This window comes from Labrus mixtus, chromosome 13, assembly GCF_963584025.1.
Source record: "Labrus mixtus chromosome 13, fLabMix1.1, whole genome shotgun sequence".
NCBI classification, from domain to species: Eukaryota; Metazoa; Chordata; class Actinopteri; order Labriformes; family Labridae; genus Labrus; species Labrus mixtus.
The window spans coordinates 19,237,440-19,261,013 of NC_083624.1; the positions used below are offsets into that span (position 1 = coordinate 19,237,440).

The 23,574-nt window shown below is 42.5% G+C and overlaps 2 protein-coding genes across 2 annotated transcripts in view; one reads left to right on the forward strand and one right to left on the reverse strand.

The window, feature by feature from the left end:
- The window catches only part of LOC132987159 (homeobox protein engrailed-1-B-like), a 5,630-nt gene extending 3,625 nt beyond the window's left edge, over nt 1–2,005 (reverse strand). The window contains exon 1 of the mRNA XM_061054037.1: nt 798–2,005. Within this exon, the coding sequence (XP_060910020.1) occupies nt 798–1,353 (556 nt within the window). The 5' untranslated portion in view covers nt 1,354–2,005. The remainder of the gene's footprint in view (nt 1–797) is intronic.
- Nucleotides 2,006–8,790: 6,785 nt separating this feature from the next.
- LOC132987161 (macrophage receptor MARCO-like) lies at nt 8,791–22,525 on the forward strand. The gene is made up of 14 exons (XM_061054040.1): nt 8,791–9,054; nt 11,986–12,084; nt 12,183–12,346; nt 12,691–12,808; nt 12,900–12,953; nt 14,438–14,500; nt 15,234–15,269; nt 17,148–17,198; nt 17,287–17,322; nt 18,116–18,187; nt 18,265–18,300; nt 18,830–18,868; nt 19,719–19,883; nt 21,209–22,525. The coding sequence occupies exons 1-14, from the start codon at nt 8,946–8,948 to the stop codon at nt 21,337–21,339; spliced, it is 1,173 nt and encodes a 390-aa protein (XP_060910023.1). The 5' UTR covers nt 8,791–8,945; the 3' UTR covers nt 21,340–22,525.
- The last annotated feature ends 1,049 nt before the right edge of the window (nt 22,526–23,574 follow it).

Genomic DNA, 23,574 nt, shown 5'->3' on the forward strand with positions numbered 1-23,574 from the left:
CATGTTGTTGTCTTATTTAGCCTCTTTATATTATTCTCTGCTTATTATGTTTATAGTTAATGTTATACTTTTGTACATTGAGAGCACAGCTACCGAAGACAAATTCCTTGTGTGTGTGTGTGTGTGTGTGTGTGTGTGTGTGTGTGTGTGTGTGTGTGTGTGTGTGTGTGTGTGTGTGTGTGTGTGTGTGTGTGTGTGTGTGTATACCTGGCAAATAAAGCTGATTCTGAATCTGTAAACATTTTATAATGACGAGTTTTCAACGTTTTAGACGTTGGATTGAAACGCGTTTGTTTGTTTATTTTTTACTTTGATTTAAAAGTGTGAGATTTGAACGTGTCACCTTTTAGATTCTGTATTTGTAGTCCTTTAAAAAAATGTAGTTTCACTTTTATATTTTCCGAACAAAATAATTCAGTGAAATTAAAATGTGTAGAGAAATAAAGTGTAGATGACAGCTGTCAGAAATGTAATTTAATATATTCCCCTTTAAAATAAACCATAATAACCCACGTGCCTGACGGATACATTAAGTTAGACTTTAATTTTAATTATTATTTTTTAATAAAAGTAAAAGCAGAAATAGAAAATAGATAATAAAATAAATACAATTGGGTGATCTGTGAATTTTTAAACACAGATGATTTCAGCTTTACTTTCTTTTCAGACCCTAAATTAAAATATAAGATGAATAATTAAAGTATTCAGTGATTCATAAAATATGTGATATAAAATGTGTTAAATATCTCCTCTCTAAAAACACTCAATTCAGCTGTCTCTTGAAACTCTTGCCTTACCAGATGAAGGCCTGTCCGAGTACCGGGTGCAGTAGACCCAGGCGGGCCACAGCAGCGGCTGGCTCTCCGGTGTAGGAGCCGCGGAGCCGTTCAGCACCACCAGCGAGGAGGAGGTGTTCTCCCCGGCCCCGCCGCCCGTCCTCTCCTCGGCTTTCACTCCACTGCTCCCGGTGGAGCCGGCGGTCGCGGCGGCTGCTCCGCCGCTGCTCTTTTTGGGACTCGTCCGAGAAGTGCTGGAGGAGGAGGAAGAGGAGGAGGAGCTGTCCGTGCTGCAGTTCGAGTCCTGACACGGAGTCCCGGGAAGGCTCGGCCTGCTGACCGCCGGGTGAACGCGCTCCCGGCCGGAGGTGTGCGCCCTTTCCCGCGGGCCCAGGCCGAGCTCCTTCTTACAGCCAAAGTCCGGCCGCAGGATGTTGTCGATGAAGAAGTTTGTGGTTCTGTGGGCCTGCTGTGCGACCTGCAGCGGCAGGATGGGCGGGGAGGGCATGCTGGGGGCCGGAGACACGCTCTCTGCCTCGCTGCTGTCCGAACTGTTCGGGTCCCGCTGCTCCTCCATCGCGGCTGCTCCGAAGAACGTGGCTCGTGCGCTCTCAATCCAATTTGTGCGCCTGCGTTTGTATCCAAAATGTGGCACGAGGACTAAAACTAACACATGTTGGTTTTGTCTCCGGAATGCTGCAGCCTGCTGGAGTTATTCGGTGGACATCCTGCCTGCGTAAAGGCGCTCCAGCGCGTCATGGCCGCTGACTGACTCCACCACTATGATGGCTGCTCCTCTCACAGCTCGAGCTTTTCACCGCTGTATGACAGTCGGATCTTCACAAAGTCCTCACATCACATTACTACGCGCGCACTCACACTCGCACTCATACACACACTCCAACCGGAGGCGCATGAATAACATCCAAAGCGCAGCGGGCCAATCAGCGCCCGGGACACTTTTGGACATGGGGTGACGACGTCCAATAATGTCAGGCGTCTCTGAGCCAAAAGGGGAGCCGAGGAGCAGCGACACACACAAACCAAACAAGAGATTATCACTGCTCGGCGCGCTCTGCCTTGTTACGGTGTATCTGTTACATCTCATACAGCTGAGGCAGAGCCGAGAGCACCAACACAAACACACACACACACACACACACACACACACACACACACACACACACACACACACACACACACACACACACACACACACACACACACACACACACACATGCACACACAACACACACTAACACACACACACCATCCGCGTGGCCGTCTGCTGCTGCTTTCTGGGAGGAATTCAACTTCTGGCCTCCAGATCTCTGAACTGAAGCTGCTCAGGGAGACCCAAACAACAAAATTTGGATTCAAGAAGTAGCAAAAAAATATTGTGAAATGGTTTCACTTCAACTTAATCGTCCCGTATCAAAGGAATCTAACAATAACTGCTTTGATGAAACGAGAAGGGCGTTCACTGCGCGCGCACTGGGGCGCACAAACAGGCTCTCTGATTCTGATGTTTAATCCTGACTTTCCCTGCACATCTTCAAGCGCTCTCATCCACGCGCTCCGACGCACTCCCTCCTCTCTGAGGTGTTTCAGCCTCCATTGTCAGCTTCTTATTGTCTTCCTGCAGGCCGAGCTGTGTGTGTGTGTGTGTGTGTGTGTGTGTGTGTGTGTGTGTTTTCTGTTATCAGTGTGTGAGGGACAGAGAGGCTGCCGGAGGATAATTTATAGGTTTTAATTACTCTACATTCCGCCTGATCAGCCGGACGTTCATCACCTGGCTGCGGGAGAAAAAAGCTGCTCAAAGGCTCTGTCACCGTCCGCGGGCCAAACACTCCATCACAGCGCGCGCGCAGAGAGGGCCGATAGGATAATAAATGCAACGTGAGAGACAGGCGCGTGCAGGCAGAGGAGCTGTTTTGTTGAAGGTGTTAATAGAAAAGAGAGAGAGATAGGGAGAGGGAGAGAGACTGTGTGTGATGGAACAACTTCATTCATATTAAAGCTTTTTGTTTGATTTGTTCTCTGACTGAATCTGGAGGCACGTGCGCCAAGATGAAGCACATACCTGGGCTGTATTACAGACAAACACCCACCATTTAAAATAATAAATACAACCCACTCCTATGACCTATTTACTGATTTACAACTGAATATAATGGCGCTAAAACGTCCACGTTTTAGTACCAGTTTTCTAAGATTCTCGAGTAAATAATTTTAAGAAAAGGCTTTTACTTTGGTAGTTTTTGTGATTTTTAGATAACTGACTCGACTTTAAAACAAGAACCATTCTTGTAGGATGTCACACTGTTTACAAAACCAACAGAGTGATTATTTAAGCCCTTAGAGGTGCCTTTACATGTCCTGATAATAATCTGAGAATAAATTTTAGTGTTGTATTCTAATATTCTTTCTCAGATTTTTATTATTTTTTCAGAACAAAGAAATGGTTTCAAATAACTCTATATAATATTTATCATCATGCAGGTAACGTGACGCCTGCAGGACTCTTTTTTTTATAAATGATCCACAGCAGGTTGTCCTCGCGCTGCTTTCACCTTTCATATCGGTTTTTTTTATTAAGTAAATTAAGTAAAGCTCAGTCTCAGTCAGACACACACACACACACACACACACACACACACACACACCACACACACACACACACACACACACACACACACACACACACACACACACACACACACACACACACACACACACACACACACACACACACCTGAGGTAAAGGTTCAGTCTGAGATCTCGTCCTGAATCAAGATACAAAAGGAGAATAATCCATAAATATCCATGAATATTAATTTAATTACACCAGTCAGATTGTTAAATTAGAGGCTTTTATTTTGACATCGTTTTAGACATTTTTAATGAGGGGGAAAATTCAAAACGGAACAATTAACCTTCATTGTTCCGCCTCACGTGCACACTGACGTAGAATAAGATTTATATTTGTATCATCATAAATCACAGTTTGTTTTTAATCCCGTTAATGGCTCCATGTCATATGATGATTTTATTTTAATTTGTGCTTTATTAAAAACACTATAGCTTCCATGAAGCTCACAAAGGTTTGGACGGAACTATAAACGGAGTCCATGTTTGTCCGGGGTCTTTATTTAAAGTCTCACGCGGTGTCAGAGGGGAGGAGGAGAAGAACAGAAAGAAACATCAGAAAATTAACTTTTCACTCCATAAATAATAAACGTTGATTTGTTTTCTCGGGATTACTGAACTTGAAATGTTGATGATCAAGATTTAATGAAGGTTGTATTTTATTCTCTCCTCCCAAAGGCCCAACTAGAGACAAGAGGTGGACATCAGAAATACCTATAAACTCTTTATTCAGCTCATCAGTTTCATGCTCTGTTCTGAAACTTTGTTTAATTACATTTTCCATATTTTAAAATAAATGAAAACCATTCCCTGTTTTTAAATCAGGGTTTTATTTCCCTTTATAATAAAATACAGATTACAGATTAATACTCTTAAATAAAAAACACAGAGGTTGGTTAGGGTCAGAGGTTACCCTAACCCCAACCCTAACCCATAATAATAATAATTCAGATACTCACAGATGACGGCAGCTCCTCAGCTAAGGGGAAACTTCTTACTCATTTTAATTATATCATATTTATTATTAAAGCCTCTGAATGAAATGAGCTTAAGCTGTGAGGGTTGAAAACACAAGAAGAAGAAGAAGCTGCAGGAGCACAAACATCATGGCGACCGTGGAGTGTGAAGAGGAGCCAACAGGAGGAGGAAATGGTGTACAGCACTTACATTTAAAAAATCATCATCTTATTATTTTATCTGACACCAACACACAAAAGAGACAGTTTGACAAACTCGTGAAAAAGAGATGTGAGATGTTAGTCTGCTCTTTAACCTCAGACTGAAACAGAAACACACAAATTAAAATATAAATTTACCATCGTTTACCATTCTAATTATAAATCAAAGCTGGATTCAATTAAACACATTTAAAACATAACGTGTTTTTAAAGTGTGGCAGCAGCAGCAAGTGCTGACTCTCTGATCCCTCTCCACTTTTATTCTCACTCAGGAGCTGCACACCGAAATGCTTACAAACGTTTGAGCCAGTTAGAAACCAGAGGGATCGTTATATCACAGCGACATCTAGTGGTCAATAATGGTAACAACACATGTAACATCAAACCTCAAAGTGTGTGGATTAGAAAAAAGGATTTGAATCTCCATTCATGCAGAGGAGCTACTACTTCATTAATAAAAAAGTACTCTGCAAATAACCTGATTCTGATATTTTGATTTATTATATTAAATACTGACAAAGATGAGACCCATTCAGCCCTCATTTCAGTTCATTCTCTACAGGATAAATTAGAAAATTAACTGCTTTGTGAAAAGCCTCCAGAAGGATTTTAAAGATGTTATTTTTCTTCATTCGAGAATTATTTATCACAAACGTGACGTCACGCTCTGTATGGACGTTTTAACTCGGCTTTGACTACATGAACAGTTGAAGCATGTGTGTAAGATTTAGTGCCATCTAGTGGTGAGAAAGCAGATTGCAACCAGCTGCGAACCGCTCCCCTCACCCTCCCTTTTAAAAAATAAAGTATACTGTATAAATATTGTGCAAAGAGAAATATTAAATAGTTGAAGAAAAAAACTATTTATTAATTTTTGTAATTCTGTAGTTTTTACAAGTTTTTGGATCTTTAGAGTACTCACTTGTTTGGATTAAATGACATTAGGGTTTTCACAACACAGAAAATCACATCAAAATATAATTCATCAGGAAGCGCTGACTGCTCGAGTGAGTGTGGGGGACAGGGAGCGAATCATTTGCCTATTTTCTGATCTCGTCCTGTGTGTTGGGAAGGTTTTGGGGTATTTATTTAGGAGAGAATAACAAAATATTTTTCATTTACAAAAACGGCTAAATCCAGCCAATATTACTCTCCGTATCGCTCCACCAGGAATAGAGAAGGAAGGAGATTTGTTTGGATGTGATGTGTGGGTGTAGGCGGTTGGAGAGGTACTGAGGGTTGAGGACGTGGAGGGATTTCTAAGTGAGGATGTCTGAAGGGAGGGGGTCCAGAGGGTGCGGCTGCTGTGACCCTGAAGCCCCTGTCTCCATAGGTGTGGAGTCTGGTGTGTGGTACGGATAGCGGGCCAGAGTCTGAGGACGGGAGGTTTTTAGGATGTGGTGTGTGGGTGTAGAGATCTGTTATTTAGACAGAGTATTTTAAAGTTGATGTAGGATCTAATTGGGAGCTAGTGGAGGTGGATGAGGGTTTGGGTGATGTGCTCCCAGGTCTTTATGTGGGTGAGGACTCTGGCAGCAGAGTTTTAGACGTATCGGAGCCTGTCCAGGGCTTTGCTGGTTACCGCATACAGTCAACCTAAAAGAAGCTGCATATACTTCAGTGCCTAAGTCAAACTTATGCACTAGGGTTTGGGGATTTGCAGGCAGGTTTGGGAAATTTTAGCTTCCGTATGACCTGTGTTTATTGTCTGATCGCCTGATTCTGTCTTGATTTTAAAAACCTTCATTAAAAAGAGAATTTGAAAACAAAAACGTCCAGTTAGTTCAGACTTTTGAGTTGGGTCTTGAAAACTAAGATCCAAGTGCTGTTGAAAAATGAAGTGTAAAATCCTGCAATTCCTTGAGTGTCCACTAGAGGCTGGCTGCAGAAGCACAGGAAGTCACATACACACCCATTCTAAAAAGCCTGTTTTTACAGCAGAGATTAACATGTTTACAGCCTGGTTCAAAAAAACAAATAGGTGTGATTAGCTCATGTCTTGATCAGCACACACTGTACGGGGGGGTGAATGTTTTGATGACTCATCCGTTTTGATTTGATGAAGGATAAGAGTTATTCACAATAAGGCGTGTAGCTGACCTGATTGACAGGCCAGCGCGGTGTAACGGTTTGTCAGGAGGCTTAAAGCACGCCTCAGCTCCAGCTCTCAGCCTGTCGTTAGGTTGACTGAAAGTTAGGCTGAGACAGCATTTCCGGCATGGAGCCCACCATCGATGGGACTCCAGCGCCCCCTGCAGGAACAGATGGGTGACGTCACCCAGGATCTGCCCATTAAGATTTAAAGTCTATGCTTTGATCAAAACAACAACCTACTGCGCAGGTACAGTATCATCCCTCAAAACTCGTCTAACCTAATCAGTATTCCTCTACTCAAAAACTTTTTTCTATTCCTGACTTTAAACTATGAAAAGATTAAAGGACAGAGCATTGAACCCTGAGGAACTCCACTGAAACAGATGTGGCCACATAGTCGCCCGCAGAAGGTGACACATATCTGTTTAACATACAAAATCTCGCCTGTGTTACAAAGATGATCGGGAAAGAGTGTATTGCATTGCTGGTTCACATGACAGAATATTAAAAAGAAACACAATCGTGTGGAATTAAGCGTACTTGAAATCAAAGTGAGTGAGAGTTATTGTTTTAATAAAATAAATGTGTGGACATATTATTGGTTTTAAAATGTTGAATGTGGCACTTTTAAAAAGGAAGTAAAACCTGAATCATACTACAATCTGTGCTGATTATAACCATACATTTCTCTGTGTGGTGAGAGAATCATAGTGAGGTTTCATTGCTGGTTGTTTCTCCCCACACAGGGTCATCAACACCGTATCAAAATATCACTTAAAGAAAAAATAATTAATAAAGTGTTTTCACAAAGATTTTTTGTGTTTCATTGAAGCGGCAATATGTAACTCTGACACCTAGTGTTTAAAATGGGTACTGCAGTCTAGATTCTAAACATTAGAGACCTGTCTCCCCCCGCCCCCTCCTCTCTAGAGTCGATGCTCACGCAGGTTAACATGTGGTGGACACTGAAGCTTCAGTGTTTAGCCAGCTCTGCATCGGTCTGTAAACCTTTCTGCGTTCTTGCCCGCTTCCATTGCTGCAACACCTGCTGGTTTGCTGTGACCGGAACACAGTAAACAAAAGGGACCCTTTAGAGTCGGATCAGGACCTTTGGCACCCCAACAGAAGGACGTACTACAAAAAAGTAGGACGTACAGATCCCTTATTAAGTTACCTTTCCCAACTTTTGACCAAAGGGACCCTTTGTTTATTGTGTCCCTGTTCTTCTTCTTTGTTGATCTTAATTAATAGCGAGCTACAATGTGTTGGGCTGCTATGATGTCACACTATTACATATCTGACGCGGCTATCTCCATCTGGTTTTCACTCCTCTTACCAAATAAGGGTACGTTTGGCTGTGGAAACGCAAGCAAGATCAGGGTTTACCGTACTGAATTGTACCAAACTGTACTGAACCAGAACGGACCGCTTGGTGGAAACGAAGCTTTATTGTTCACTTAAATTCAGTCTATGATGCAGAAGTTGTCTAAACCTGTATCTTCTCTTTTCCTCTCTAACCTTAAGCTTTCTCTTCTCCTGTAGACGGATGTGTGATATCCTGTGTAGCTGCTTTAGCACAGATTTAACCAGCAGCAGTGAGGAAACCGAGAAAGGAAAGTGATGGAAAAATGCTGAGTGTGTAACTGAGTGCTATGTTCATACAATGAGTAAGTGTCTTGTTCTTTTAGAGGTCTTATTAGTGGGAGTAAGCAGGTGTCCTTGGGATGGTGGGAAGCTGGTACAACTGGGCCCCTCAGAGAAGAGATAACTTCTCTGTTGCTAAGTTGCATGACGTACATTAAGTGTTACCTGTATTGTGTTTAAATACTGAGACTTCTCTCAATTCGGGGAGCTCCTCTCCCATAACTCTGTGTTGTGTGAGATTCTGTCCACTGCTTGAGTAAAGAGACACTGACTTCAAAAATCTTCATTGGAATGTGGAGTTATTTTTTCACCCACAAAAAGTCACTCTAACTTTGACTAAAAAGCTGAACTTCATTTTCAAGCATCTTCTCCAGTTTTGCAATCCTCTGTGGTAACTTCCTCTTCTCTCAAACTGGAGTTTTTTTAGCCACCTCAGCTAAACATCACACACATTTCCTCCCCCTGCTGTAATAAAAGTCCCTGCTGTATTTATTGTAAATACGGTCTGTTGCAATCAGGGGATGACAGTGCTTACGATAATCACGCCGTGCCTCTGTGAGTATAAAGGCTCCTGCATCAGGAAGTGAAGCTGAATCTGTGGGGCATGGACACATCGGTGGACGAAATGAATGATCGAGTGTCGTTCACTCAGACTAACCCGCTGTTTGAAATGTCGCTGAGCAGGAGTGATCTCTACAGCTTCCAGCCTGACGGTGAGTAAACAGACCGACCACGATCATTCAGAACTGTGAGAGGAAACATGGCAGCAACATTTACAGATTTAAGGTAGACTTCTGTGGAAAAGCTAAAAGCAACAATTCAGACTTACCTGCTTCAACGTTTAGAACCCCAAAGACTTCAAAGACTAATACCTGTGCAGGTGACCTCTGCTGCAGGGCCGTCGTGACCTTCAGTGAAATTCTTACTCAAGGCGTTATTGTTTGGTCACCCTCTTTGAATGCAACTACTGTAAAAAAAAGAAATACTGGAATAATCTTCTAGCAGCGCCCCCTATGGACCAGCGGTGACCTTCAGCATTTTTCTATCCTGCCTAAGCCACAGGCCGACCCTGATCACAGATCACATTTTATTTGATAAAGTGATGCAAACAAAATGAGCCAGAGTTCGAGGTGAGTCAAGGAACATGTGTGTTTCACAGGTCGAGAACTCTTTGTTAGAAAACTACTGAACATTTTTTCTCTCTATCATGAGCGTTAAATTAAAGCAACGAATGCAATAAATCAATTTCCAGCTGCTTTGAGTGAAAATAAAATGTATGTTAATTTTTCACTTCTATTCATTGTTTGTTTACTCGCGTGGGTAATGGAGGTGTGGTGTAAGATCTCAGGGGGACGCTGAGGCTGTAGTGGAGGGGCCCGATGTGAGATCTCTTCATGGGGTCTAGAAATCCTGGAGACGCCCCTGATGTGGAAGTACCAAACAAAGAACAGAGAGACAGGGAGCAAAGGATGAGGGACAGAGGTGGGGCATTGAGGATGTCTGAGGGGAGGGGGTTCCAGAGGGTGGGGGGCTGTGACCCTGAAGGCCCTGTCTCTGTATTTGCAGAGTCTGGTGTGTGGTATGGACAGGAGGGCAGTGTCAGAGAACCGGAGGTTTGGGGACGTGGTGTGTAGGTGTAGGCGGTCGGAGAGGTACTGAGGAGCGAGTAGGAGCGAGTAGGGATTTATAAGAGAGGAGGAGTGTTTTGTGATGATCCAGTGTCTTTACTTTTCATTCCCAGTCGGAAAGTTTCTCTAAATTTTTCTTCAATGACTTTGACAGACTTTGGGATAACCCTTAGCAGAGCAATGAGAGTAATTGTTGTCGTATGGGCCCCTGTTTGGGAGGTTTCCTACTGTCATTGCAAAAGGTGCACAACATTTTTTAATTTTTTTTGGGCTGTATATGCTTTTGTTGTAGAGATAGATCAGTGGATAGTCAGACATCAGGGTGAGAGAGAGAGGGGAATGACATGCAGGAAAGGAGCCACAGGTGGGATTCGAACCTGGTTGGCCGCTTGGAGGACTATAGCCTCCGTACATGGAGCGTGAGCACTAACTACTATACCGGCATTTTAAGCCACTGCTACGGTTAAAAGTTTGTGAGCCCTCGGGGGGCCCTTACTAACCTGCATGGGGACTCAAGAAGTCGCCTCCCTTGACCAGCAGCACCTCTGGCAGGTCTTGGTGCGTGTGAGGACTCTGACCTCTGACAGGTCTCGGTGCGGGTGAGGACTCTGACCTCTGGCAGGTCTTGGTGCGTGTAATTAATAAGGTGTAAGTCTGCTGTCTCCTTTCCCTCACTATTAACCCCTGAGATTATATGAAAAGTCAGCTATGACCACTAGGTGGCAGCAGTGTGACAGTAGATTCTCTGAGGAGAACGTGGGCGTCATTAAGGACTATTTTAGAAGCCAGAAGCAGAGTCGGCACAGCTTCACTAACTACCGATCTGCATGGGCAGTGAGAGGCTTAAAGAGGTCAAAAAGCTGAGGTGACATTTGAAGCATGAAGATCAACTTCTCATAAAGGTGATCTTCATACTACAGGTGTCGCTGCAGAGCTTTTTCACCCATTCAGTTTTAAATAGAAGTACAGAAACATCTCTGCAGAGGTGATATATACAAAACCATTTAAAGAACAACACACTGCTGCAGTGTAACACATGACACACACATGTAAAGTTTGAACACAGCTAAAGAGAGAATGAATTAGTTTGTCTTAAATGTGGTAGAGAGGATTGCCCAGCAGACCAATAAATCCTGACACAGAGGCTGTAAAGAATATGCACAACTCAACTCAAACATTTAAAATACATCATATTTAAGTGAAGGGCTAAATGAAACAGATATATTTATTAATCTTTTCATCAATAAACATAGCAACAAAAATCTTGTAAAACACCTATTCTCAAGGTAAACTCATGCACACTGTCCCTAACTTGCTTAACTTAAAAACACCTATTCTATCATTTCTGTGAGGAGTTATTTATAAATATATAGATAGCACTTTATCCATGTTTGATCATTGACACTTTTTGGATCAATTAAATAATTTTATTAAAAAGGAAAACTCCAGTAAATATGATGACCTGTATCAAAACCAGAAGAATTGAAATGTGCATGTTTTTTTAAGAAGCCTTTTTCACAGCAGACATTTTGAATAGTCCTAATAACACTATTAGGTGTCACTGATCATGTAAATCAGTGGCTCCGATATATTAAAGTGTGCCCAAAAGTCAAGACTAGGACCATGAGACTGAAGCAGCTGAAGGGAATGAAGCCAGGGGCGTGTCCAGAGGGAATGACCACCAATCCGATGTCTGACTGAACACTCTAAAACCTTCACAAGGGACAGAAGTCGACCTCCATCATCAAGACTTTTATTTGACTTTTCTGCAGACAAATCAACCAAACCGTCTCTCGTACAGCCTCAGGATTTCCGTCTGTGATTGATGGCTGACATTTTCCTCTGGTTGTCCAAATGTTTGACGCTCCGAGCTGAAATACCAGCTGATACAAATGCTGTTAGAAAGCGTGACTATCAGCTGATACTTGTTGTCCCCTCAAATGACTTTCCCCATGAAGTTTTGCAGATCACATTTTGAGATGTTTGAAAATGTGTCTCCTGTTTTTGTGTTTTCAGATCTGAAGCCGGCGCGGACCCGGAGACGTTGGTGCTTTTACTTCATTATAGTTTACCTCATCCTGCAGACTGGCCTCAATGCATTTCTCATTTATAAAGGTACGACTGCATGCAGATCAAGAGAATTCAGAACTACACTAGATTAACATACTGTACCTCACCGTAAACCATATTTAACATTGGTCTCTTTCTCCCAGTGTTCACTTTGGAGTCTTCGCTTTCTAACCCTCAGTTGGGGAAGCAAACGTCCAATCACATTCCTCAGGACGGAGATGTGGGCGACAACTTCCAGATTCTGCTTCACAACAACAGCCAAGAAACAAAGAACCTGAGGTCCAACGTGTCGGCCCTGCAGAGCCAGGTCCTCCCGCTCTTTATATCTTACTGTAGTGCAGTTCCTTTTTCGTGAACCTCAGATTCCTTTTTGTCCCGAGGGATGTGAAAATCCATGAATCGCATGTCTGTAGGATAAGTATAGATCGGAAAGGGGAACCTGGAATCTGTAAACCTAGACTCTAGCTTTACATGCTTAGGCGTCTGAATGAAAAATCTGTATTTAAAGATGTAGAAGAAGAATCTGAGACTTAAGTTTGATGACATGGCAGCCTTTGAATCATGTACTTCAAACTTAATTTTCTGTGTATTCTGGTCAGCGTTGCTTTAACGTCACAGTTTGTGTTTTTCTCGCGGTTGCCATGCCAACAGGTGAACGGCCTGTGTGGGAAGGACGGTCAGCTGCACCAACTCACGTCTAATCTGAACCTGCTCAACACCAGCACGCTCAAGCTGGAGGGCAAACTGAGCAGCATCAGCCTCAAACCAGGTACGAGAAATATCTTAAAGTCTGGGCCGAGTATTGAGGGTGAAGCCGTCACCTTCTGCAGTCAGTTTTGTTTTTATGCGTTTATCTTCAGGTCCTCCTGGTCCAGCTGGGTTACGGGGACTTCCAGGAGAGAAGGGACCCAAAGGTGAGCCAACCTGAAGCAGTTTAAAGTTTGAAGATAAGGCATCAAGTTTAAGTTGACATTTAAAAAGTATAAACGGAAAGTCTTGGTTGTACTTCTCATTATTACAAAGCTGTGTTAAATAATTGATTCTGATTGGCTAATTATCCCAAGCAATCGAACTGACTGACATACATTGATAACACACCATCAAGAAGAAGACCACACCGTTACTATGAAGAGTAGACGGTTGCTAGGGGTGGGGCTTTGATCACAGACGTTGGCCCCGTGTTCCCCCGAGTCTGTTGACAACGGCGGCTGTATGACCGACACTGCTCCGTTACTTTTTACTGCATGTTTAATATTTGAGATCGCTTTTTACCTGATCAGACACGGAGCGAAGAGGATGAGGGTACAAGACCCGATCCTTAGGCGGCTGGTGAATATTGTACATTTGGAAAAGAGCACCAATGATGTCAACAGCACCTTTCTGAAAAGTTGAACGATTTTCAACTTGAGCGCGCAGAGCGGCCGCACAAAAAGTGCAAGTATGTGTAAAGATCTCCTGGTAGTAAATCATAGTAATGTTGTAATGTCTGTTAGTCTGTCCTTACTGTGCTGTTCTTTCTGTTTCTTTAACAATTTTACAGTGTCTTTGAGTTTTTGAAAAGCGCTTATAAATAAAATGTATTGTTATTATTATTATTATTATTAAAAGAGCTCCCCTCAAACCCAGGGACTTAAAACCAACACCAGGATAAAAGCTTTGCAGTTAAAGGTTCGTTACGTTAGCATAAAGGTGCATACGTGCAGCAGGAGACATTAGCTTTCAGCTGCAGGTCCGGCGATGATCCCGCCGTTGATGACCTGTCATCTCCTGTCAGACGGCTGATGAGAACCAGCTGATGGATGAGCTGCAGCCATTATTTCCCATCCCAACTTAGTCAATGCTCTGACATTTCCTGTGTGAGATCTTTATCAGGGCGGGACTTTTACTGCGGCCCACAAATCACCTGAAGGCTGAGGCAGATGTTTTCAAATAGATAACCCCCCCCCCCGCAGCCCCTGAATCCCTCGCTCAAAGTGTGTGCGCTTTATTCACTCGCCCTTTTCAGACTGCTTTTTTTATTTTTTAGCAAAATTGCTGTAACTAAGCCCCGCCTTCATCACGTCTTTCTACATTTATATTGATTCTGCTACGCCGTGACATCGGTGTCCCAGTCTGTGAGGTCACATTGTGTTGCCGCATTGCAGAAGCACGTCACAGCAGGAGCTCCACATACACATACAGTCACACATGCACACACACACACACACACACAGCGCTGCACCCCCCTGCTGACTCCGCCTCCTAAGACAGTACAGAGGGGGGGGATCACTTCTTCCCCCCTTTAAGTCTCTGCTACATTCAGATTGTTGTAGAGAGGTCGATTGTTGTAAATATCGGGGCTTGAAATGTCTGAATCAGGCTACAGTAGATAACAAACCTGCTGTTTGCTTTTTTCCAGGTGACAGTGGTGTTATTGGACCCAAAGGGGGTGAAGGACCCAAAGGAGAGCAAGGAGATGTTGGTAGGTTTCATAACAACAAAATAATGAGGAAAAAGAAAAGTCAAAGGCGTGTGCATCTCTCCTTTGTGAGATCTTATGATCCAAAACTCAAAACCTACAATCCCAATCAAAGCACAAGTTATTTCCCTGCTTTGCCAGCTTCATGCTTCAAATCAAAAGCAGTTTGTTTTTTGTTTGTGGCCGAGGCCGAGGAAACAAGATAGCGGCTTGAGCTGAAAGCTCTGTTTCACATGAGGTGGGCACTGATCACAAATGTGACTTCAAGAACCGTAAATCTGTTAACAAAGATGTTAACTTCCATAGCAGTAAAGCAACTGAAGTTAACCTTAACAGTAACCGGTGTTACGGTTTAAAGAGCGACCGTGTTACCTGGCAACTTTCAGCCAGAGAGAGAAAGAGGACTGGTAGGAAAGAAAAGTAAAGAAGAACAAGATGTAAAGGAAAGACCAAAAGTAGACCTCGAGCAGCGAACACAAACTGGAGCAGATTCTCATGAGAGTGATTTTCCTCCTTCACTCGTAGAGATAATGTAAACAGCTAAGATCGCAGCGTTGTGAGAAAGTGAACCGTCGTGGAAAACGACTCTTCTGAAGTATCAACAAAGAGAGAAAACACTGAACCAATAATTCAAATACAGCACCTCAATGTAGCAGAACACAGGATCTCCACATCAGAAGATACTTTACAGGCGACGGTGTCTACACCGAGCTGAAAAATATTTTTTGTTTTTCAGGCCCATCTGGACCCGCTGGACCTCCTGGATCATCCGGTGAGTACCCACTGATCCGTCTGTTTCATGGTATCTGTTATCATCTGTTAAAGTACCCCGGCCTCGCTGTGTGTTTGTGGAGACAGCCAGTCACAAAAACTGTATCGTCAGATGTCCAATTGTTTATTCTTTTACGTTCACGAAGGAATTTCAAACTTCTAAGAGGCCATCTGTCCCAAACACAAACACGTAAACATAGCAAGCGAGTAAAGAGGGAGGATGTGTCCTTCATCAGGATTTATTAAACTGTTTCAACTTGGTGAAGGTTGTTACCGTTTCTATTGCTCCCAAGCGGCAACTGCCGGTGTTGAATAATGAAGTGCAAATTTCTGCAGTTCATCAAGTGTACAGAGGCTAGTTATACAAGCGGACGGCCATGGGTTCAAATCCGACCTGTGGTCTCTTCCCTGCATGTCATTCCCCACCCTCTCTCTCACCCAGGTTTCACTGTCCTGTCTCTAATTAATTACAAAAAAGGCCCAAAAATAAACCTTAAAACAATATTTGACTCACCTCAAACATGACTTTGGACGAATGGATTGAAACTTGGCACAGCCTTTACATTCCTCTCGTTCTGCAAGAATGAGAATAATAATATGCATCACAGAGTAACGAAGAAACACTAACATGACTAACTAAATTATTAAAATATAACGAAAGTGTCAGACACTAAAGAAACACATTTAAGTTTCACAAGTGCAGACAATTAATCTGATAAAATAGATGTTAGTGAAGTGAGAAAAACATTTAATCATGTGCACGCAGTGAGCATGCAGCCACACACGGGGGTGGGGGTGGGGTGGGGGGGGGGCTGGAGCTGATGTTGCAGGTTTAGGGAAAAAAACAAATAATGTGATTTAAATCCTACATAAAATCATGTATCAGCAGATTTAAAGAAATAGCTCAGTTTCTCTTCCTTTTTTAACTTCCGGTCATATTGCTGACACATGACTATATCATGTGACGAGTTATATAATTTCACAAGCATGCTCTGAAAGAGAGAACAAAGACTACAGTCTGCAGTGTAGAGCACACTTCACTCTGGTAAATTAAGTTACAATAGAACAGGTGAACGATTTAAGTGTCTGTCTGTTTCATCTTTCTCCTCTGTACGTAATGACACTCGCTCAGTCTCGCTCGTCCGTCCGCTATGAGCTATTTCTCCTTATAAGGTTGTTCCGTTTTGTAGTTATTAAAAGAATAATCATCTAAAATTCCAAATTATAGGAAAACATCTAGTTATGCTGCTCTGTCCTGGATGATCAAATGTCATTGGTTTGGTGGGGTAAAGCGGTAATCACAAAGTGAAAGTCCTTCTTTTTCTGTGGACTAAAAAGACAATTTGAACTGAACTTTCGTAGATCATATTGCATATTTTGTTTGTTTGGGACTTTTTGTTCATTGTGTATTCATATAGGGGTTAATTAAAGGGATATTTTTGTTAGGGTAGCAGCGTACGGATCAACAACGAACGCGTTTCAGCACAGAGCCTTTATCAATGCTTTGTTTGTCATCTATTTTCTTTTTGCGCTCGTGCACCTGAAGTTTTATTTCTGTTTGAGTGTGCTCCTTTTCTGTTTTGAATTAGGCCTATCCTAGAACCCACAATACAACAAGAAACATTTACAAAAATGTGGACTACAAAACGATTATTGATTACATTTTTTTTGTAACCGATTATTATTTAATGAACGAGTTCCTCCGGTACCCAAGAACTCATTTGCACCTCTAGTCTGTACTTGTACATGAAGAAAACCGATGGTACTAAAGAAGCTTCACAGAAACTACTCATTTTGGACACCCAAAACAGATTTTAACACCATAACTACGAAATTACATCATAACTTATTCCACTTGTTTTGCCTCTTGGTGTCTAAGGAAGCCAAGGACCAGGTGCAAAGGGAGAAAAAGGAGACTCTGGGGTCCAAGGTAAAGGTCTCGACAATGATCAAGAGTTCAAAGCACTTCCTGGAAAATTATTGTTCACTTCTAACATCATTTGTCGCTTGTATTCCAGGCCTGAAAGGTGACGTGGGGGAAGCAGGTCATTCAGGTACCTTAGAAATGTTCTGACTTACTGTTTGTTAAACATATTCACACAGCAGCCACTTTCTAACATCTTAAACACGAATTTATGAGCAACTTAAACAACATTTGAAGGTGAATATCTGGAGTTTTTTTGCCAGATATGAGAGCAGTTATCAGGTCAAACCAACAGGTGTTGCAGCGATGGAAGCGGGCAAGAGAACTGGTTCAGATAGAAGTGATTGTACTCGACCTAAAAAGCCTCTGCATGTTTCTAATAAGCTCCACGAGCAGAAACGTGCTCAAACTAGGATCAATGTTGGAGATGCTTTTGAAAAATGGAGAGAGGTTAGAACACAGAAAGGTTTACAGACCGATGCAGAGCTGGATAAACACTGAAGCTTCAGTGTCCAGTTCAGACAAAGTAAAATAACTTACCACCTGGAAATGTCGATCATAGAGTCTGTTGGGCGCCCCTCTAACCAGCGTTCGTAAACATTATGTCCGCTGTTGTCCCAGTGTTTTTACACCCAGAAAAGTCCTCTTCATTTTCCTTCGGTGTCTTTCATTGACAAACTTTGGTTTTCACAGCAATAATGCATGCAACACTTTACTGGGCAATGAGAGTGAGTGCTGTCAGATGGGGCCCCCTTAGGGAGGTTTCCTACTGTTGTTGCAAAATTTTGCACATTGATCCACTGCTGTGGTTTAAAGTATCTAGTAGCTCTATATGCTGGTGTGAGCAGTGTCACGTTGTGTACTGTAATGTCTGTATTCAATATATTAATTTGAATTTTGTTCATTTGTTTGTGCACTTCCAGGAATACCCGGGACTCCTGGGCTCAAGGGAGAAAAGGGAGACAGAGGAAATGATGGTCAACAAGGACTTCCAGGTCAGCTTCATCTTTATGGTTTGATTCTCGTGTCCCGATAAAACCTGATCCTTACATCATCTTTTCTTTTTCTCTAGGTTTAATTGGACCTCCTGGTTTCAATGGAACTGAGGGTGAGTGTACATCGAGTTTTTAAAGCTTTCGTTTGATCTCTGCATGTGACCCGAGTTTAAACAGATGTTTTTGCGTAAATAAATGAAATCTTAACATGTTAAAGAGACTTGGTTTAATGATTGCACGACGCCAGGCTCCAGATGAGCTCCCAGAGGGATGGGACCAGTTTTTGGCTGCGTCTCTGTCCGTGATTTTTTCCCTGAGGTTTATCAGCCTTATGTTTAATTTGAATTGGATTAATGGAACCTGTATGTGCGGATAAAAGGCGAAGCTGGTGATATTATTGATCTAACATGTAAATAGATGGATCAACATAACTAAAGTGGAAGAGGAGAATGGCTTCACAAAGAAGGCACATACAGAAATAGTTCCCCAGTTCACTCCTAGGTGGCTTGTTTGACATATTGTAGATTTGTTGTAAACAGGTCACTACACCAATGAGTTAAGTTGTATGTATAACGGATATGATTTGAATTTGTTAACTGCCTGTTTAGTCTAAAGTTGTCTTTGACCGTGTTCCCTCCACAGGTCCTCCTGGACCAGCAGGCCCTAAAGCAGACGTAGAATGTAAGTCTGCAGAGGACTGACCGCACAGCAACACAACGAGAGAGTTATGATGACCCAAAACTCAAAGGTCACTTTAAGTGCAAACACCTGAAGGGATGGTAACGTGTCTTAAAGGTCCAATCAGTAAGATGTGTAGAGAGTGAAATGATAAAGGTACCTTTCTATATGATCAGACATTACGGAAACATGCTATGTTGAAGTGCTGGCTTCTCTGACAACAATGCAGCAGCCAGTATGTCCTCCTTCTAACTTTAGATTCTGGTCCTGAATGCTCTGGATTTGTTTGGACCAGAGAAGGTAGGCGGTTTTAAGGCACCCCCACACGGCCGTTTTTGGACGCCCCTCGGTTTGCCAGATATGAGAGCAGTTGCAGTGATGGAAGCGGGCAAGAGAACTGGTTCAGATAGAAGTGATTGTACCCGACCTAAAAAGCCTCTGCATGTTTCTAATAAGCTCCACGAGCAGAAACGTGCTCAAACTAGGATCAATATTGGAGATGCTTTTGAAAAATGGAGAGAGGTTAGAACGCAGAAAGGTTTACAGACCGATGCAGAGCTGGATAAACACTGAAGCTTCAGTGTCCACCACATGGCAACCTGTGTGAGCATCGACTCTAGAGAGGAGGGGGGGGGGGGGAGAGACAGCTCTCTACAAAGTTTAGAATTTAGACTGCAGTACTCATTTTAAACACTAGGGGTCGGAGTTACATACTGCTCCTTTAAGGTTATGATCTTCTATTCTGATCAATGGCAGTTTTCTCACACATTTAAACAGAGTTCTGATTTGAAAGCCAAACTTTTTAAGCATCTCAGAGCCGACTTTAAACAGCAGAATCTTTGTGTCACCACAGTGAATGTGCGTCTCGTGCCGGGGCCGAACCGGGGCCGCTTGGAGGTGAAGCACAATGGCGTATGGGGCACGGTATGTGACGACAACTTCGACGCCACGGATGGAAAGGTGGTCTGTAGGATGCTGGGCTTCAAAACTGTTACTTCGACCTTCACTGCCAGCCCAGGTAACTATGCCCTCACTGAAGAAAATGCAGTGTGTTTTAATTTCATAGTTTGCACTGTGTCTACTCTGTTAACAAAGAGGAGGCAGAGCTTATGACCTAACCTGTAGCCTTCCAAATGTTTTAAACTCTCTCATGTTTCACATCTTTGTATCGATGAATCTGGCGGCTGAGTTGTGTGTTTCACCGCCATCACGGGAACTACGGTTTGCAAATTTTTATCAATATTGAGATATATACGTTTTTGCAATGTACACATAGGGAGGGCTCAGTCGGTAGAGTTGGTCGTCTCTCAACCTGAAGGTCAGGGTTCGATCCCCAGCTCCTGCAGCCAAGAGTCCTTGGACAAGACGCTTAACCCCAAGTTGCTGCTTCTGCTGCTTCACTGAATGTGTATGAATGGCAGAGGTGTGGAGTCGAGTCACAGATTTGATGACTTTGGACTCGACTTGACAAAATCATGAAAGACACCTCGACTTGGACTTTAACACCAATGACTTGAAAACACTTGAGGTTTTAATGTGGTATTTTAGGGCCCTATAATTTCTGTGATGCACAAAACACAGACGGAATCACAGAGTTTCTCAATGAAAATATGATAAACTTACTCTGTTAAAATGGCTTTTCATTTGGTAAACAGAGCTAATGACTTGATAAGGACTCAAAATCCAAAGGTCAGGACTTTTGACTCGCCCTAGACTAGCCTGTCACTACTTGGGACTTGACTCTGGACTTGAGACCAAAGACTTGAGACTTACTTGTGACTTGCAAAACAATGACTTTGTCAATGAATGAGTAAATACTGATGGCAGCCTCTACCATCAGGGTGTCAATGTGTAGGTGTGACCTGCGCTGTGAAAGAGCTTTGAGTAGTCAGAAGACTAGAAAAGAACTAAACAAGCTGAAGTCTATTCTATCATTTACATGGCAGAGTAAATGAAGCATTGCTTTCTCACTCAGCATGTGTACATTTGACCAAGGCTAACTCGGACTAATTGGGGCCAATTTAGAGGATTTAAAACATTTAATTGATTTATTTTGGATTCAGTTGCCAACACAGATATTCTGTGGAACATGAAGAACAGTTAGACACAGATAACTGTGAGTTATAGCTTATATACACACTTTAAATTTGTGTATTTATCACAATTTGTATCCTTATTATCGCCATACTGAATCATGTTATCGCACATCACATATTTTATCTCATATCATGCAGACCCTGCAACCAATCAGAGTCGAGTATTCTGTCCGGCCACGGTACAAGCTTTGTTATTGCAAACCTTAAAACTCACGGTTAACGTGTCTTACTCCTGCCCCCTCTGCAGGCTCGGGGGAGATCTGGCTGGATGACCTGCACTGTACGGGGACAGAAGCAGATATCTTTAACTGTCCTCACCCGCCAGTCGGCGTCAACAACTGCCAGCACAACGAGGACGTCGGAGTGGGCTGTGTTTAAGCTGAAACCAAGAAAAAGAAAGTGATGTTTTATTGTGATCGTTTTGATAACATGCAGGGAGAAAATGACCGGCAGGAATCAAAAATAGATCTCACATTTACTCGACTGACTGCAGGGAGGAGAACAGTACTGATGCTAATTATACCCACAGCTGGATCTCATTTCATATTCATAAAACATAGAATATAAAATGATTTTTTTATCGCTAAACACATTAGCTTTAATGACAGCGTAGTGTAAACAGAATCATGCTGATTTCACTTTCGTTATATTCCACAAATGAGACAGAGCTGCAACCGTCTGCCTCTTTAGCTCAAATCATCATCTGTCGCGCCATCCTCATCAATCCTCCTCCTCCCCCCCTCGGCCCCTCAGCGACACACCACATCACCTCCCGTCCACCCAACATCACAATACACCAATCTGCATCGGTCAGCAGAGATGAGGAGGTCACATTGAAGGACTGGAAATGTTTCTGACACAGCTGGCATGTCACGTTTTTTCCTGACGCCTCGGGAAGAAAAACTGTAGATCAGAGGAGGAGGAGAAGGAGGAGGAGGAGGAGGAGGAGGATGAAGAAGAGGAGGGAGAGGAGGAGGAAGAGGAGGAGGAGGAGGAAGAGGAGGAGGAGGAGGAAGAGAGGGAGGAGGAAGAAGAGGAGGGAGAGGAGGAGGAGGAAGAGGAGGAGGAGAGAGAGGAGGAGGAGGAAGAGGAGAGGGAGGAAGAGGAGGAGGAGGAAGAGAGGGAGGAGGAAGAAGAGGAGGGAGAGGAGGAGGAAGAGGAGGAGGAGGAGAGAGAGGAGAGGGAGGAAGAGGAGGAGGAGAGAGAGGAGAGGGAGGAAGGGCGATTATAATATAAAAAAGGTTTATAGTCATATGCTAAATATTTTATTTCACTCTTTGCAAAAATAATGATTTTTTTAAATCGTAATTTTATCCCTCAGTAGCGACACCTGCAGGTCGGAGGTTATTTAGTAGCCTGTGTTAACGAGTCTCTTTAATCAATATCTAATATCTAACCGGGCTGTTGTCGTTATGACATGTGATTAATCTACAGATTCGGACGCTGTCTTTATTTTTTTACACAAACTGATCATGTGACTTTATATGCAAATTAACCCGGCGCCACACCCACCTTGATTTAAAGTTTAACATGTCCAGGTATAAAATCTCTTTCAGCCCATTGAGTTCTGGTTCCGTGTCATTATTGTTTCTGTATTTGTGAATGATGATTTGAATCTGGTATTTATGGAAGCGATTAGTGATCAGAATTCAAATGATAAAGCTAATTTGAAAATTCAAATGCATTAATAGAAATTCTTTTTAACTTTCAGAATATGGGTGTATTATTTGACTCAAAAATAAAATGATGATTAATTTATCTAATTTGAATTTTAGTTTTCAACTTTAAAAATGCACATTCTTTGACTAAATTAAAATGAGGAAGAAAATTACATTTGCTTTATCATTTTCAAAAAATGCCCCGCTAAATCTGTATCATAATTCAAATAAAAAAAGCTCATTTTAAAATGAAAATACAGCAACAGAAACATGTTTTAATTTTCAGATTATAGGTGCATTATTTGACTATATTATTATTTATTATTATTATTTGATTTTATTATACTTTTACTCTCTATGTATGCATATTGTATGACATCATTCAAATGAAAACTAAAAGGTCTTTGGCTTTTCGTTTTCAAACTTGCCGTGCTAAAAAGTGATCATAATTCAAACCAACTCGAAAACGAATTGGCAAAGTGGACGACGCAGGAAAGTGACGTCAGACTCCAGCTCCCAGGCAGGCGAACGTAATATTTACAGTCTATGAGGCGAGCGGGCAGAACGCGCAGTACGATGGGTGGCGGGGTGAATCTTTAACACTAGGGCAGACTTTAGTTCACACTGTGATACAGGTGGCGATCGGAGTGTTTTTTTCAGCGCACACTGAACTTTCAGCGAGCATGACGCAGCAGCTTTATAACCTGAGCTGCCAAGTCTCACGCGTGACACCATGCCCACTATCTCTGACCGTGAGAGTCACTCAGCATCTGCACGCTGTGAAATTCACACAGACGTGTCCTAAGACCGGTTTATTGATAGATTATAGATCACTCTCTTCTCTGCTTAACTTAGTTACATTAAAAAAGATTATCGATTGAATTTTCTGTTTCAAATAATCTCTCCGGCTCTGTGCACAAAGTGTCTCTCATCCTCTGTGCGTAATGGCACACAG